Consider the following 18055-nt stretch of genomic DNA (forward strand, 5'->3'; position numbering starts at 1 on the left):
TTTTTCCTCAAACCGAATTCCCTGATCTCTCATTTTAAGTTGGTAGCAATGCGAGTTGAAGGAATTTTTGACAGAAAAGGCGGGATGCCAGAAGTAATACCGATAAAAGTATATGACAAAATCAGTGCGAAATATAATTTTAGGGAAATACACTGATAATATTAAACTGTGTGAAACTATTATTTTTGCTATTATTTGTTACAAATGATATCTAATATATCAAATGACATCATTATATTTAATATATTATATATTTTATGTTAATAAATTAATATATTTTGTTGCATGAATTTATAAAAAATCATGTTTTTATTTTCTTAATTATTTATAATTAGTATATAAATATATTTAAGTTAGTATATATATGATATAGGTCTAATAGGGAACAGAGCATTTAAAAATAATATCTAAAAGTTAAAATACCCAAAAGTTATTTCTAAAATGCCCAATTTATTTTTTTACATAGCGGGATCATTGTCAAATGTTATAAAAAATGTGGATTTTTACAGCGCTCTCTCAGAATAAAGAGTTTCGTATCATGTCATCTTTGTCCTTTCTTCGAATCCGTTTTCGTAAAGTGAAGTTAGCCGCGATTGCAAAATGAGGCGCTTTTTGCAAAGATAAAGCGAAAAAAGGAGCGAAGCGCAAAAATACTACGTAAACAAATTGTAAATTTTTTTATTATATATTTTTTTTAGAAAGATTTATAAATAATTTTTGTTTTTTGTTCCAAAATTTCTGAATGGGGTTCTCCCCATATCTAAATGCAATAGGTGGTACTAATATACATATAAAACTCCCAAACGGTCGTCAGTAGTTTAGTTATTTTTTAACTTGACGAGTGATTTGAGAAGTAAGTTACATTAGTCAATAACTTTTCTCGGATTAATTTTTATTTAAAGCAAGCATCACTATTCCGAAGTTATTTTTCACAATTAATTATATTAATTATATATAAAATTTTGAATTAAACAATTCAATTTTCAATACTTTCTCGCTTCGTGGTATTTGATTGCATGGCAACTCTATTTCAAACGTCAAAAGTTATAAATTTAATGCTGGCAATGTCTTTCCGACGGCTACCAGCTATATTCGTCAGCGGTGAAAATCTTTTCGCCGTTTAAATTGTAAGTTTTTCACACTTATTTGAGGGAAATTATTCTCTATTTGTGCTTGTGCCTAGAAGAACGATTGCGCTAATCAAATTCCTTGAAAGTTTTAAAGTGAGTGCAGGTCTTTATGCGAAAATGTGTTTGTGAAAAGTGGTCGTGCATTTCGTGTATGGTGTGGCAGAATGACAGCGCCATGTTGGCCAAAAGCGAATGCATACAATCAAAACTAACCTCAAACTTTGCCTGTTTGATATTTTTGCAATATACGATTATCCTATTAATAAGCATTTATTTCTTAGAAAACAGGTATACACGACTTTTAAAAACCAAACATGTCACGTTTCTTTGCAACCGGTTCTGACTCTGAGACCGAGTCCAGTGATGAGGAGGTCCCAGTACAAGCGTACAGCAAAGCGACCAACTTCGTATGTAAACATAATTTTGATTTCAATGCTCTTTATAATTTTTTATTTTATTTCTACAGCAATTCAGTGATGATGAGGAGGAAGTTAAACGCGTTGTGCGTTCCACCAAGGAAAAACGCTATGAAAATCTGACAGCAATTATCAAGAGCATACGCAACCATAAGAAAATTAAGGATATGTCGAGTATTTTGTCAAGCTTTGAAGATCTGACACGCGCCTACACTAAGGCGTTGCCTGTTATAACAAAAGAAGAGAAGGGCGTCACTCCACGCTTCTACGTTCGTGTTCTTGCCGAGCTGGAAGACTTCATTAACGAAGTATGGGAGGACCGTGAAGGGCGTAAAAACTTGTCAAAGAACAATTCAAAGTCGCTGGGCACATTGCGCCAAAAGGTGCGCAAGTACATCAAAGACTTCGAGGAGGATTTGACTCGTTTCCGTGAAGCGCCTGACCAAGAAAGTGACGCCGAAGAAGAGGAGGCATACGACTCTGATCAGGATAAGCACGATGCTGGTTCGGAAGATGTTTTGCGCGACTTCAAACAACCAGCCGAAGCAAAGTCTGCTAAAGCGGCTGCGCCGTCTAAAGCCGCTGTACAGGATGATGACTCCGATGATTCTATTGATTGGGGTTCCGATTCGGAGTCGGAGTCCGAGTCATCGGACGATGAAAATCAATATCAAACCATGCGTGAGCGTTTCTTGAAGCGCACCAATGTAGAAAAGGAAGAGAAGGAGGATCGCGAAGACCGCAAGAAGGAAAAACGCGCTAAGGAGGCTAAGCAACGTCGCAAGCGTATTGAAGAGGATGCCGATGAAGAAGGTGAATGGGAGACCGTATTCCCCCACACCGTTGAGAAGCCCAAGATGTTCGATAAGGACGCCGAAATCGATGTGCCACTAACGCTGCAGAAACTGTCTGAAATTATGGCAGCGCGCGGCAAAAGACGTACCGATCGCCGCATGCAAATCGAGATGCTGTTTGAGTTGCGCGACATTGCCGAACAACATCAGTTGGGCAATGCTGTGGCTGTTAAAATACACTTCAGCATCATTTCGGCCATTTTCGACTACAACCAGAAAATCTCTGAACCCATGAAGTTGGAGCACTGGAGCAAGCTGTTGGATGTCATGCAAAGTATGATGAAAATACTGCTGGCCAACGAAGATATACGCATGAGCGAGGAGGTGCAAGAGGAGAACGAAGAGTTCGCAACTGCGCCATACGCGATACGCGGTTGTTCGCTGGCTGCAGTGGAGCGCTTGGATGATGAGTTCACCAAGCTGCTAAAGGAGTGCGATCCACACACCAATGATTATGTGTCACGTTTGAAGGATGAAGTCACCGTAACACGCATCATCGAGTCTGTGCTTGAGTACTTTGAGCGCGTTGGTAACAACAATGAGCGCTGTCGCGTCTATTTGCGTAAGATCGAGCACTTGTACTACAAGTTCGATCCCGATGTGTTGAAGAAGAAGCGCGGCGAATTGCCGTCAACCACCGTCACCTCGGTTGATGTAATGGATCGTCTCTGCAAGTTCATCTACTCCAAGGACGACACGGATCGTATACGTACACGCGCTATTCTGGCGCACATCTACCATCACGCCATGCACGACAACTGGTTCCAGGCACGCGACTTGGTGCTTATGTCGCACTTGCAGGACACCATCGATGCTGCGGATCCTTCCACACGCATTCTCTACAATCGCATGATGGCCAATTTGGGCCTGTGCGCTTTCCGTCAGGAGAACATCAGGGATGCGCATCATTGCCTGGTCGACTTAATGGTGACTGGAAAGCCAAAAGAGTTGCTTGCACAAGGCTTGCTGCCACAGCGTCAGCATGAGCGCTCCGCCGAGCAGGAGAAGATCGAGAAGCAGCGCCAAATGCCATTCCACATGCACATCAATTTGGAGTTGCTCGAGTGTGTGTACTTGGTGTCGGCCATGCTTTTGGAAATTCCCTACATCGCTGCACACGAGTTCGATGCGCGTCGCCGCATGATCAGGTAAGACCCAAGAAGCGTTCTCAAGCCATTCTCATTTCACTAATGAAAATTTTGCATTTTTCAGTAAAACTTTCTACCAACAATTGCGTTCTTCCGAGCGCCAATCGCTTGTGGGACCACCCGAGTCGATGCGCGAGCACGTCGTCGCTGCTGCTAAGGCCATGCGTTGCGGCAACTGGCAAGCCTGCGCCAATTTCATTGTCAACAAGAAGATGAACACCAAGGTTTGGGATCTGTTCTACGAGGCCGATCGCGTGCGCGACATGCTGGTGAAATTCATCAAAGAAGAGTCGCTGCGCACCTATCTCTTCACCTACTCGAACGTCTACACCTCGCTGAGCATTCCCTCATTGGCGCAGATGTACGAGCTGCCCGTGCAGAAGGTGCATTCGCTCATCAGCAAAATGATCATCAACGAGGAGCTCATGGCCAGCTTAGACGATCCCACAGAGACCGTGGTTATGCACCGTTCGGAGCCATCGCGCCTACAAGCGCTCGCCATGCAATTCGTGGACAAGGTCACCAATCTGGTCGATGTGAACGAGAAGGTGTTCGACATGAAGCAGGGCAACTTCTTCCAGCGCGGCAACATGGGCAACCGCGATCGCGGCTACAACCGCAACCAGAACAACCAGGGCGGCAACTGGGGTGGCCAGCGACGCGACAATCGCAATCAGCGCAATCGCAACCAACGCAATCAGCATCATCATCATAAGCAACAACACCAACAACAGCAGCAGCAGCAGCACCACGAACAACAAGTCCAACAACAGCAGATCATCGAGGAAGAGTAAGGCGTACGCCAGCGCCGCAGCGTAACACGTCAAGCAGGCAACCAGTCAAACACAACAAACACTCTAAGAAACTTGAATGATGCGAACAAATGTGAAGGCCGAAGAAATTAGCAACAAAGAAAACGGTAGCATAAACTGCTGCTGGCGCACTCTCGCCCCACTGTGCGGGCGTCATGTCTGCGCCAGTTGTTGCGGGAGTGCGCCATTTTAGTTAATGCGAGTTCGAGTGAGCTCAGCACAATTTCACTAGCTCTGCCTATTATAATTATTTTATATGCAATTTTTTTACGTAATGCGTACGCGCATTTGAGGTAAAACGCGTTGTTTCTTTCTTCACACGCCGGTGACATGCGGAATTTGAGTGCTTAAGTTCAACTGCTTGAAATGTTAACATAAAGAATAAAAATACTACTGAAATTAATGTAATAATTGAACGACTAAGATACATAAATATACAATACAGATAACTTTCAACAACACTATTTGCAAGCGAGAAAATCATTTATAAGCTATAGAGGGGGGAAAATACAACAAAGCGGAGACATCGCTTTTTGTAGAGTTTCGAAAAAGAAGTCTAAATAACTTTCTTTAAGGTAAAAGACTTTTCTTCAAAGCGAACCCAACCACTCGCAGCAATGTCAAAGGTCAAACCGAGCTTCAGAGGGTGTGTCCAGCTTATTCACAGTGTTGTACAATTAGCTGACCTAATATACACTCTTGATTTCGTTTTACGATTTTTCTGGAGAGTGATGACAAGTTTATTTAATGCTCCCAAGAACATTTCTCTGTATTAGATCTCTGAAAAGAGAGCTCAGCCGAGAAAGACAGAAAGAGTAATGATATGATGCAAATCAAAGTATACGAACATAAATCTACATCTTCGGCTTATATTTTTGTATGCACTGTGGATTCAAATTCATATTTGAATAATACAGATTTTATCTTTAGGTCCCGTTTTATGGAAGACGACAAAGCGCGACTTTCAAAGTAGACTCTAACATTTTTGGAACCGGGTTCGAGTCAGGCTACTAACACACGAGGACCCCGGTAGTTGAAGAATCAGATATAACTTGAGACCCAGCTACAGGAATAGAACGTAAATTTAGAAACCCTTGGCAGGATAAAATCCGGCTCAATTCTAATAATGCAGGGCCGGCTTATGGCCAGACCATAGTTTCCTGGAACTCCCCTTAGATAACATCGATTACAATATCTAGCCTAACTACCTAGGTACCACCGAACTGGGTTTATATAACCGCTACAACAACAATCATCAAAATCTAGTTAACGACCTCAAATGAACAACGGTCCGCCCTTATAGTAGCACCCTTTATAAAGCAAAAGTAGAGAGTATGATTGAGCGTTTAGAGGAATATTAATGAACCGCGCAGCTGCGGCAAATTCCGCACTTTTTCCAAAACCTACTCGTAAACTACACACACATACAAACAGTTAGGCGAGAAAGCACACACACACACATTCAAACACCCGCAAGTATCTGAAGCAATGCGCATAATTTGCATTGACACATAATGCCGGCAGCGCTCGAGCGCCACACACAAAGTACTAGACCGCTTGTCGCGCCCCGTCACCTAGAACTTATGCGAAGATTCTGCTCGAGCGCTGGCCGCATATTGGAATTCTCCGTGTGCGCTTTCTTTGCACGCGCTCGCCGAATGATGATGTTTTGTTCGGCTTCATCGCGTGCACACACACACTCGCAGCGAGCCAGCAGGCAGCACTGACAACAGCCAAACCGCCAACGTACACCGGCAGTTGGACGGGTGAGCTCAACACGGCCGCAAGTGTACGCCGAAGATTCACTGACAAAGTGACAAATTAAGAGTGAAAAGTGTTAAAGGCAATTCTGCAAAGTGCGCACGCGGTTCACAGCAGTGCTGAAGCAACGCACAACTTGGAGAGTGTAAAATTCCAAATCTAAAATAAACAAAACTCTGCGTTGAGTGACGAGTGAGAAGACGAGTTTGACTGCATAAATTTTGAAAGTTCGCACAAAGAAATATGTCCGAAACGCCCACGCAGCAGGCGGCAGCAAGTGCGCCCCCGACACCCGCCGTACTTGTGGCGCGCCCACAACAACACCAACAGGCGGACGCGCCGAAAGAGCTGTCCGGACTGAAGCGCGCTGCGCTGCAGGTGATGGCCGGCGGCTCGGCCGGTTTTGTGGAGGTCTGCATTATGCAGCCGCTGGATGTGGTGAAGACGCGTATGCAATTGCAGACGACGACCAAGGCGCTGGGAGAGGTGGGTAGAGTGCGCGCGTGCTGATTGCGTAGATGATGATGAGGATGAAATGCAATAGAACTGTGCGTGTGTACGTGTTGTGAGTGAGTGAGGATCGCTTTTAGCGGAGCGCGTCAGCGTGGAATACGGATTAGTAGAGCGCGCGCGATTCTGTATGTGTGAGTTTAGCATATATTCATATGTGTGTGCGCGCTTGTATTATATTTACAAATCCATGCTAATTGAGGCACTTGAGACTTCTGTTTTGAAATTTACTCTGCGCAGCGTTTGTAAACAGCGCTGATAAGATAAATAATTTATTTTTGAAGAAAAATTCTTTAGAAATATTAAATTTAATATTAAAATGAAGTACATACAACAGTAGGCACATTAACATCACCCCATCTTCGCACATGACTCTCAACCTCGCCACCCCAACAACACTCGCTTCAATGCTTCCTGCTTCGCGGTCCAACAATTTCAACATTGACATTGTCCTTAATCATCAATAGCCGCGAAAAGCCCCCCAAAAAGCACAAAACAAAAAGAAATAAAAGAAATTGAAAGCAAAGCGTAGCAAAAAAAGAAAAGTCAAAAGAGAGCATGTCGCCTAATACTGGCGGATTTAAGTAAAGGTGGTGAGAGTGACACGTTTTCGTTGTTGTACACAAAGCAAAAAATATAGTAGAAAACAAATAAAATCACATTACTGTGCGACACTTTGGGTCCACAATGCTTAGAATATTTGAAAAGGTATTAGTAGAGGCTGTGAAAGGGGTCAGAGAGGTGACTGAAGTTGTTAGTTGGAAGAGTGTGAGATTTAAGGTGATCTAACAGGTTTACTGGCAAGGTGACCTCCTTAAACCAGTGACTATTTGAGCTTAACACTTTTAACTTATCAAATGCAACACTGTAGCTGTCAAGAAATAACCGTTAATATCTAATTGTCATATTTGGTGCAAGGTATGTTAATATTTTGACAGCTATGGAAATGTAATGCATTTGATTATCAAATCAAAATCATCAAAAATCGAGAAAGACTTATAAAGAACTCTCGGGTCTTATGAAGAGAACTTTGAGATAACTTGGCACTTTAATTCTCATAATGTAGGACCGGCATATGGGCCAAGCATAGTTTCCTAGAGCTCCCGTTAGATGACATCGATGAAAATACTTAGTCTACCTAACTAGATTCTACTAACAAAAAAATCGAATCTAAATAAAAAATCTCTAAAAATTGCATCTAGCGTATCAAATTTTCACGGCTTTATCAAACTGCCCTCGTACGAATACTTTTTTGAGCGCATAAAAAGATTTATGCTCATTGTTATTTGTGGTTTGTATAGCGCAAATGGGAGTTATAAATAAAACATGAATTAAGCTCATTTAAAGATAAAAACGGTTAAATTTCTCGGGATAATAACATATGTTAAACAGAAGCAGTGATTTCAGGAGGTATTTCTTGAGAATATCAATTCAGATTAAATAAAAAATAAAAAAAAAAAATTAATTATACTAATATTAATATACCAAAAAATAAAAACTCTTGTGGTCTAGCATCTTTTCAATGCAGCCGTAAACCGAAGAAACCTTATAAAATAGTCCCTTTCTTTTTTAAATATATTTTTTAAAGAAAATCTATAGTTGTAGCTAAACTCCTTCTACACCCTTCAACCATAAATGCATACTCATGCAATTTCCCTAATTTAAAGCCAATTAGTTAGAAGTCATCTTTTGTGACGTCATACTAGCAAAGCTCCTGGAGAGGACGTAGATTAAGATTTTTTAAACAAATTGACATTTTTCTATATTTTTTTTCATAAAAGTGGTCGAATTTTTAACAAGAAACTCGCTGTTGACCATTTCCAATCAATTATTGCTACTGTGACGTCAGCAAAACAGCTGATTGCTTTGAAATTCATTACAACTGAATGACTTAAAACCATATTTATCACATGGAAAACCTATTTCCTGTTCAAACATAGTTGTAATCAACTCCGAATTGACAGAATGCCGGAAAAATCAATAAAAAATACTCCGAATACTATCAGTCGCACTAGCATCAGTAGAAATGATTTACTGATTTGCCTTTCCAAAACCATGAAACACATTCATTTATATTATTATTAAGTAGAGTTTAACAAATTCGATCAAATTGTTTGAACTACACGCTAGTTAGGGTAATTACCGACGTTGCAGCGCGTCGACAGTGGTCCCATTTAACATTTTTTTATAGCAATGCTAGTTCATATAAGCTATCATATCTAAATATTGAGCATAAAGGGCATGCCAAGGTCAACAGTAACAGCAGGCATTTAGCTAAACAATTGGAGGTATGCTTGAAAATATGAATAACAGGCTCAAAAGCATTCAAATTAGTGAAAGAAGATTTTGAAAAATTTAATAGAAATCAGTAAAATAAGTAAAAAAGGAAATATGCAAAAAAATAATAAACGAAAAAATTATTTAAGAAAATATGCAGACAATTTTCTATTAAAAAACGCGCAGTTGCCAGAGACCAAAATATATATGCATGTATTTAAATGGATGGAAGTATGTACAAATATTAGGGTGTTCCTTTTCGTTATTTTTTAAATTTTTTATTGGTTTTTTATTACTTTTAATTATTATAATTTTTAACAATTAAAAAATATATTATGCTAGCAAATAATTAAATATTTATTTTTATATATTTTTTTAAATTTTTTTTTTAATTTTTAGATAATATTTTTTTTTTATTGAACACCTATTTTAAGCACCCTAGCGTGCACACTAATTTAATTTTATTTTTTGCCACTTTGTTATTAATAATATTATTTAATATTTTTGTTTTGATTTTTGATCGCACAAATTCCACTCCAAAATTATTTAATCATGCATTCTAGTGCTTATTCCCCCCGAATACACTTCAGAAATGTTTATTAAAAAAATATATTTATTTACAAACACACAACTACACACACACACACACAGAGACACAGACACGCAGATAGTTGACAAAAAGGTTGACGTTATCGCGTTATCAGCTTAATGGGCTTTCGCATGTCTGACACTTGAACAAATGCTTTAGCGGGCCCCTACACACAGACACAGACTCGGTTGTACGCAGTCGAAAACACTTCATAAAAATGCTAAAAATAATCTACATGCATAATGGCAATAATAATAAAAACACACACAAAATTATATGCTCGGTAATGCTTTTTTATTGCTAAATAAGATTTCGTCAATTTGCTACCCCACACTTGGTCCCTCCCCCCTTTTAACGCTGCGTACCTCCAGTGATCACAACCACTGGCTGCTTAATATTTGGCGTGTGTACGTGTTAATAAACAAAAAACAAAATAAATATACTCGAAATTATACACTAAATAATGCGGAGATAAGAAGCAGTAGAGCAAAGCAGGTTCTAAATCTGGAAAATTGCTATATGGGTGTTGGAATACTCTGATTAGATTTCAAAAACCATTTTGTGAGCCAAATTGAATAATTTTGTCGAAATAAACACTTATTACAATAACAATATATAAATATTGTTGATCTAGAAAATCGAAAATCCATAAGAATCTCACGAGGGAGATTACTAGTTACCATAACTTGAGCTTTCAGCTTTCAGAAATCTCTTCAGTTACAACACTGTGCTCTAAAAACGTTTCTGAAATCTCTTAAGTAACCTAACCGGTTCGAACACATAATAATTTTTGGGGTTAATGGCTCAAAACCCGCTTCAAGATCAAGCTCGATAGCAATGTAGCTTTTAATTAGAATGAAGACCTCATATAAACCCATACAATTTAAGACTTCACGGGAAAACTACTGAAATAAATCATTCTAAGCACCTCGTCGGCTGTAGACACCAAAGTAATTCGGATTTCTTCTGCCTGAACCATCTTGATCAAGGGTCTCATCTCATAATAAGAAGTTAGATATGCCAGAAAGATTCCGTTGAGGTCAAGTGACTCGAGATCAAATCGTTTCTAGTGTAATTTAAGGTAGTTTCATTTCTTGTGTAGTCAAACCATCTTGATCAAGGGTCTAAACAGATCTAAAGAAGTTAGACATGTCAGAAAGACACTGTTGAGAACTCGAGTTCAAATCGTTTCTAGTGTAATTGAAGTTAGACTCATTTCGTGTGTAAGAAAGCTAAGCTTAAGAGATCAAAAGAGAGGTTTTATATTTATGCTTAAGAATCAACGTTCTATCCGATTTCAGCGAAGTAAATCGAGGGTTAAATTATATAGACTTAAAGTGTCACTGCGATAAGAAGCCGTCTCCGTTTAACAATGTTGTTAGTGTAATGATCATTGCGCTCATTAGTAAATGTAATTAGACGTCTCTCGTAGAATTGCTGTTGTTGTATTTCATTTCGTTTTTGCATTTGATTTGCTAATGAGGCTGGTGTAAAGTAAAAACAGCAAATAATTTGCAAATAAATGGGAATATCAACTGAGAATTCAATATACAAAGTCTGATGTAGATTTGTTTGAAAGTGAATAAGCAACGCTGTATGTATGTATGTATGGTGTATGAGACGTTCTCTTCGAACGTCGCTTGTTAATAGCCTAAAAATAGCTTTCAATCGAAAGTAATGATGCTTCGAATGCATCACACACCCAAAGTATACTACAGAGTAGGTCCATATGTATGTGTGTTTGAGTGTGAATATATGCGATTCTTTAGAATTTTAAAGAGGCCTGTCTCGTGACTCTCGATTTCCGCTGTGATCTTGCTGCTTCGAAACAAGCGAAATGGAGCATATTAAATACGTTGGAAAACATTTTTTATGGGTACATTAGGGTGATCCTCATTTTCCAGATTCCGGCAATTTATAAAGTGCAGTGCTTTCCGGATGTGGGACTTAAAGAGTTTCTTTGAATTTTTTAAAGTTTAGATGGTAATGCAGGGAGGATAAAATATCCATTTGACCAACCGGGTACCGGGCTTTGTCACCTTCTATTTTCTTTTATATCATACGACTCTATTTTAGTATAATTTAACTTATATTTTTCATCTCTTTTTCTTTTACAGAGCCACTACAATGGTGTCTTCGATTGCTTCGCCAAAATGTATCGCCAAGAGGGTTTATTCTCCTTCTGGAAGGGTATTCTGCCGCCAGTGATAGCAGAGACACCCAAACGTGCCATTAAATTCGTCTGTTTCGAACAAACCAAACCGCTATTTCTGTTTGGCGCACCAGCACCCACACCACTGGTAAGTGTGAACTTATGAAACACTCCATTTTATCAGTAGTCTGCTTTTACTGAGGTTTTTATCTTTTCTTTCCACATAACAGACATTCTCGCTGGCCGGTCTGACTGCCGGTCTCATCGAAGCCATTGCCGTCAATCCTTTCGAGGTGGTCAAAGTGGCACAACAGGCGGATCGCACGAAAATGAAGGAAGCCGAAAGCACTTGGTCCGTAGCGAAACGCATAGTCAAAACCAATGGACTGGGTTTCCAGGGACTCAACAAAGGTGTCACCGCGACTATGGGTCGCAACGGCACCTTCAACATGGTCTACTTTGGCTTCTATCACAGTGTGAAGAATTACGTGCCCGCCTTTGAGGACAGCACACAGGAGTTCATACGCAAGGTATTGATCGGTTTCACATCCGGCACGCTGGCCTGCTTCATCAATATACCGTTCGATGTGGCGAAGTCGCGCATACAGGGACCACAACCACAAGCGGGTGTGGTCAAATATAAGGGCACCTTCCGCTCTATTGGCATTGTGTACCGCGAGGAGGGTTTCCGTGCGCTCTACAAGGGACTCGTGCCGAAGGTGATGCGTCTGGGTCCGGGCGGTGCCATAATGTTGTTGGTCTTCGAGTATGCCTACGAATTTCTGCAACACAAGTTCTCGTAAGCAGCCGAACCGGCCTGGTCGCAATGAGTATTTGTAAAATTGCCCGTTTACTGCCCGAAAGCAGTACGTACACACACAGTCATACATACATAGATTTTGTACTATACTGATTAACTGATAAATTGTTTAAATTTTATTGTTATAATATTCCCAAAAAAGGGAAATTTAATAAAAAGTCAAATTTTTATTTTTTGTAATTTTTATGAATGAATTTAATTGGCCAATTGCCGTTTTTTCTGCACAACTTTTATGACGTCTGTGGCGAATTTGGAGCACATTTTGTATAATTAACAAAACGTTGAAATTTTCGCGCACTGCTTCTACAGAAAACATGTCTAATATCTTAACTGTCTTCAGCGCTTTGTTGTTGCTTTGTGCTAAACCTTACAACCGGGTAATAAAATTCAAAACTGGTCCGTTGGCTCGCAGTGCCAAAGAGGCGGACCCAAGGTGGGTTATTTCGGTTGGCTGGAGATCTTTCGGCTGCGCTTAAGACACACTGCAGGCTCGATGACGGATAACTAACCAGATCACTTAGCCAGTGATGCCTGTTGTTATTTTTGTTGCTGTTAAATTGGTGTACATTAAATTTAATGCATTGCAAAATCGCTTCAGCTGTACAGCGAGCTATGAGTGTCTTAGGTGTAATTATCGATTACTTCGCGCATTTATGATTGTGCAAAAATTCGCAGCTTCTAATTATTGAATTAGTTTTGTTGTACATATTGCAGCTTGGAGGTTGCTGCAAAACATTGCTTTTGCGCGCTTTTGTTAGTACCTAGGGTACAAGACCTGTGCTATCTACATCTAAGTCTGGCTGATGGAGTCACATTGCTTGCGTACTGAAACTTTCAGCGTTTTTAAGACCAATATCGGTGGAAGGGTTTGTGAGTTATGAAGGAATGAATAATCCTTTGATTGGTATCTCCTCTCAAGAAGTTCGCACTTCGAGGCTTCGGAACCGCATTACTTCTATCCGATACTAACATCTAGTCAAATGTACAAGCAAGCGAGGTCAAAGTCTTCTCCTTCAGCTCTTCTGTAGACAAGTTTGACCTAATCGAACCTCTGAACCAACTATAAGTCCCTAAATTGAGGATTATATGCTCGTCTTATAATGGTCTTAAGCACAAAGAAGATTTGTCTTGACTTTAGTCCCCAGATTGTGTTTAGTAGTATTCTGTTTAGTAATATTGAAGGGGCCTTGATTGATTTGTATATATGGGAAGTATCTTATCTGGATCTCAGGATGAGTTTTTGACATTTGAATATGTCTTAAATCGTTTCGAATATATTCAGGATATACGTTTCGTTGGACTAAAATCTTTAACATGATGTTGGTGGTCTTCCATACTGATTTCAGTACTTGGATCACCCAGCATTGAATCAAATTAGTAAATCATGGCCAATCATAGCCATGATTTCGAACCTCATCGAGTGCCAACGATATCATAGTTATCAATATCAATTTTATGCAGAGATCAGCATAGCTTAGCTTCCAGTCTTAAAACGACCGAAAATTGTAATTATTTCCATAAACGTTGCTATTATGACGTCAGAACAGTTGATTTTGCTATACTAAGCAGGTGCCAAACGGGACTTTATTCATTTCCCATCATTCTCAGCACACAACGCGTCTTCGAGTTCAAAGTTATGCGTTCGTCAGCTGTTGGGCATACCACAACAGCAGCGCGCTGACAGGCATGAATCAACGATGATCGTTAGGAACACAAATTGAATTGCAAATGAAAGCGAAAATCGTTATGAAACAAGCGAAAATGAAGTCATGCAACCGTCTGTGGCACAGACAAAAAGCGCAGAATATTTTACAAATGCACTAATTTGCTCCACTTCGAAGTGGCCGGACAGCATTTTGAGCTGTAAGAGATCAGATAACCTACACACACACAGAATAGCAAAGGCAAACATGTCTTAATAAATAATTAGTACATGTGTAGATATGTATGTAGGTGTCTCTGCGTATACTAACGACTAGGATTATCTGTAGCACTGTGCGCTTTTTATTTTCTAACAACTTGCTGGACCAGCCTACAACCGACCGCGTCACGTCTCATGTCCTTGAGCGCCAGCAGTCGCACACGGCAATCTAGAAGCAGTTGCTTATTTTCATTTTGTTTCACTTTCGAATTTAGCATAAAATACTGGTTTGTTGTGTATCGAATTGTTCGAGTGCTTGGGACAATTGTCAGGCCATGCTGATATATGGATTATTGAAATGTCTGTGCGATTTTGGGCAAAAATGCCGCTTTAGAAGCACTTCGTGAGCCAAACCGTCGAAGGCCAGTACGCACTATTAGTTTGACCCTAATGCGTCTCGTTGCGGTAACGGTAAAATGCGAGCGCGTTACTTAGTGCGCGAAATTTACACGACCTTAAATCAAAGCTAATGAGCAACACTTTCAGCAAGCCTAGATAAAAGCTTTCAACTGTATATCAAATAGCTGTTAATATTTTTAAGGTTGTTTGCATAAATTAATTGATTAATAGATGAAAAAACTGTATAGAATATATGGCAAGCTCAGTGTGAGTAACGAGAAGCTGTTGGGACTGAAAGCAAGTTTCTTTTTGGATACCAACCGACTTTTCGTAAACAAAATGTTTCGAAGTACCATCGGTTCGGCTCTAAAAATTTCAAAATATCAAGCAGAGTAACAACTTAACGAAACGCTGGAGAAGACGAAATTAATCTTTTTATAGCACCACTAAAATAGTCTTCGGACTTTGAATAAAGGAGATTAATAGTGTTCACTAAGTGAAATCAGGCATACTGGACTGCCGTTAGCGAAGACTTCTACCTCGCTTGCTTGTAAATTTGATTAGATGGAAGTAACGAAAATACTTCGAAGAAACAGAACCAGTGGTATCAGACCTATCTACTTGTCTTGTATATTATTTGAAAGCTGTGAGAGTTGGTTGGCTTGAAGAAGAAGTTGGCAGGAAGAAGGACCTAAAGCTTGCTTAGGTTTAAAGATTTTATATTAGCAGTATATAGACTGCGTTCCTAACCACCATTAAAGCAAGTGGTGATGATTTCCTCATGCTTAATCAATGCACGTTAACTCAAGCTGTGATGCCATAGCAACACCATGTTGGCAATCATGAGAAATTTCAGAATAAAAAAGTCAGGAAACAGCAATGTTTATGATGCTGACAACAAATATAACTGTTTTTGTTGTCCAAACACCGCCTCAATACTGACAGCAATGATTAATTGTGTATTAAAATGTAAACTTTATAATATAATAATTACACACAATACAATTGTTTTACACATAATATTTTTTAAAATCGATGTTCCGCTGCGGCGAATAGCTGGCCAAAAAAAGCACTACAGGAAAATGCAAATAATATTGCGCGCTTGCAATGGTCACTTCTATGTCAGCGACGGCGGCAGCGGCAGCAGCAGTTTTCCACGACCTGTCGTCTGTGTGCTGGCCAAAGCTTTTTTCGCCATTCGTGCGCATGATATAATAACGGATTGTGCTGTGAACTCGTTTTACTAGTTGCAGCACGCCACAGCAATTGCCAGCGCGTTCGGCGCTACAAATCTGCCGCACGCGAACCTTTAGCTAGAAATCTCAACAAGCCAAGCGCACAGTTCTTTGTTGCATGCCGCAACAAACGGTCGTAAGCTCCTTCGAAACGCTGTTAAAGTTGAAGTGTGCGCGCGCAGCATTGTAATATAGTATATATTAGTCTCTATCCGAGCAACGCTAGTCAGCGCTGCTTCGTATTGAGTTAACGCTTCGCTTTAAGCGATCTTTTCGGGCACTATGCGCGTCGTACGAGTCCTTTTTGGCGTCGCGCTGTTCGTCGGCTGCTGCAGCACATTAGCGTTCAGCTCAGATGCAGGCACAAAGCTCGATTTGCAGGTGCGAAGCCGGCGTAGCTTGGATGTGGGCTGGCTACTACGTAATTTGCTTTTAAATAGCGCCACTGCAAGTGAATTGAAGGCGAATGTGACGCGCACGATTGCCACCGCACAGCCACCACCAACTACTAGGCGTCCGAGGACAACGCGTCCCCCCACCACACCGGCTCCGCCTCCGCCACCTCCACCTCCATTTAATCCGTTCTTTAACAAGTTTGCCTTATTTGCCGGCTCGTCTGATTTCTGGAAACAACCAACGCGCGCCACAACAACTACGACCACAACCACTGAGGCGCCTGAGACAGAGCCGCCACCACCGCCACCGCCGCCGACCAGACGTCCGCGCCCACGTCCTAAGCCATTCATACGTCCACCGCCTGGTTTTAATAAACCATATGGTGGCTATGACTATGACTACTTTTATCCATCTGGATACGATGGCTTTCTGTCACGCGGCAACCTGCGCGCTGGTCCTGCGGATTATGATTATGATGACACGCCAGCTGCACAGTCAGCGCCACCTCCTTCGCCTTCGCCACCACCTCCGCAACCACCACCGCCATCGCCGCCGCCTGCGCCACGTAAAAACGCGCGCAATCGTCAACGCCCTGCAGCTCCACCACCACCACCAGCGCCAACCCAACCGGCACCTCCACCACCACCGCCACCAACTAGGCGTCGTCCAGCTCCACCGCCAGCACCAACACAACCAGCACCTCCACCACCACCACCGCCAGCTAGGCGTCGCCCAGTTCCACCGCAACCACCACGAGTACCGCCACAATCAGCACGACTATTGTACCAGTATGCGCAGCGAGATGGTAACATACGCCAACTTCTAATTAAATGTCATAAGATTGGCTTCACAAGCTCACTTTGCAGATACCTCATCCAATGATTACAACGATGATGCAGAAGCCGAACAGCCCGAGACCGCACCCGAAGCAGATAATCCACCACAAGCAGAAGCAGAAGACGACAACCTCAATGCAGCACCAGAGGGCGCTGACGCGACGAATGGCGATGTAGGTGATGAAAATGAAATTCCAGATAATGAAGACGCCGGACCACCGCCCGAAGTTCTATCACCGCGACTGCCCAACTTTGGTCGGCGTCCTAACGCGAGGCCAGCGTCTCCACCACCTTTTGCCGCACCATCCTACTATGATTCAGTTCCTTCTTCACCATATAATTTCGGTTCCTTTAGTGCTGGCTCGGGCTTTGGCAGTTCCTCTTTCGGCTTAAATCGTGCTAGTCCTGCTAAGGGTTCGTATCAGTTCCGTGACGCATTCTCTGATTTCCAAACCAACTACGACGGTGGCCATTTTCAGCCAAGCGGCTACAGTTCATATAAATATTCCATTAATTAGGTGTGTAATTTGAATTTTTAGCTTTTATTAACACTGTATTTAATCCATGTACTTTTTTTTGTTAAATTTATCATGCATTGATTTTGTAATTTTTTAAGAAATCATTTAATAAAATTATACACAAAATTCTATTTATAAACTTTGGTTAAGTTTCATTTATTTTTAGGCACAAGAAACATTAAAAATTTTGTTCACACACATACATGCTCACAAATAAGCCAGAATTCCGCGAATTAAACAATGAAAATCATTAAATGTGGAATTTTCAACTGGTTTTCAAGTTAAAAATTGACGAAACTATATTTTCTACACATTCGCATTTAAGTTGCAACGTTCCCTGT

The 18055-nt window shown here is 40.9% G+C and overlaps 3 protein-coding genes across 5 annotated transcripts; all 3 read left to right on the top strand.

The window, feature by feature from the left end:
- Nucleotides 1–973: 973 nt before the first annotated feature.
- On the top strand, nucleotides 974–4824 carry LOC105212654 (eukaryotic translation initiation factor 3 subunit C). 3 transcript variants are annotated; one of them, XM_011184771.3, is made up of 4 exons: nucleotides 974–1127; nucleotides 1412–1537; nucleotides 1597–3548; nucleotides 3613–4824. In XM_011184771.3, exons 2-4 carry the CDS (start codon nucleotides 1445–1447, stop codon nucleotides 4340–4342), a joined length of 2775 nt encoding a protein of 924 aa, XP_011183073.1. In that variant the 5' UTR covers nucleotides 974–1127; nucleotides 1412–1444; the 3' UTR covers nucleotides 4343–4824. The 3 variants fall into 3 exon arrangements, with proteins under 3 accessions (XP_011183073.1, XP_028896319.1, XP_011183074.1); XM_029040486.2 differs by having other exon boundaries at nucleotides 1037–1127; nucleotides 1419–1537; XM_011184772.3 differs by having other exon boundaries at nucleotides 1069–1223.
- A 1273-nt stretch (nucleotides 4825–6097) lies between these two features.
- Nucleotides 6098–12649, top strand: LOC105212653 (mitochondrial 2-oxodicarboxylate carrier). The gene is made up of 3 exons (XM_011184770.3): nucleotides 6098–6607; nucleotides 11615–11797; nucleotides 11880–12649. The coding sequence occupies exons 1-3, from the start codon at nucleotides 6365–6367 to the stop codon at nucleotides 12450–12452; spliced, it is 999 nt and encodes a 332-aa protein (XP_011183072.1). The 5' UTR covers nucleotides 6098–6364; the 3' UTR covers nucleotides 12453–12649.
- Nucleotides 12650–16014: 3365 nt separating this feature from the next.
- LOC105212652 (uncharacterized) lies at nucleotides 16015–17714 on the top strand. The gene is made up of 2 exons (XM_011184768.3): nucleotides 16015–17165; nucleotides 17227–17714. The coding sequence occupies exons 1-2, from the start codon at nucleotides 16247–16249 to the stop codon at nucleotides 17712–17714; spliced, it is 1407 nt and encodes a 468-aa protein (XP_011183070.2). The 5' UTR covers nucleotides 16015–16246.
- Nucleotides 17715–18055: the final 341 nt, after the last annotated feature.

This window comes from Zeugodacus cucurbitae, chromosome 5, assembly GCF_028554725.1.
Source record: "Zeugodacus cucurbitae isolate PBARC_wt_2022May chromosome 5, idZeuCucr1.2, whole genome shotgun sequence".
In the NCBI taxonomy this organism is placed as follows: domain Eukaryota; kingdom Metazoa; phylum Arthropoda; class Insecta; order Diptera; family Tephritidae; genus Zeugodacus; species Zeugodacus cucurbitae.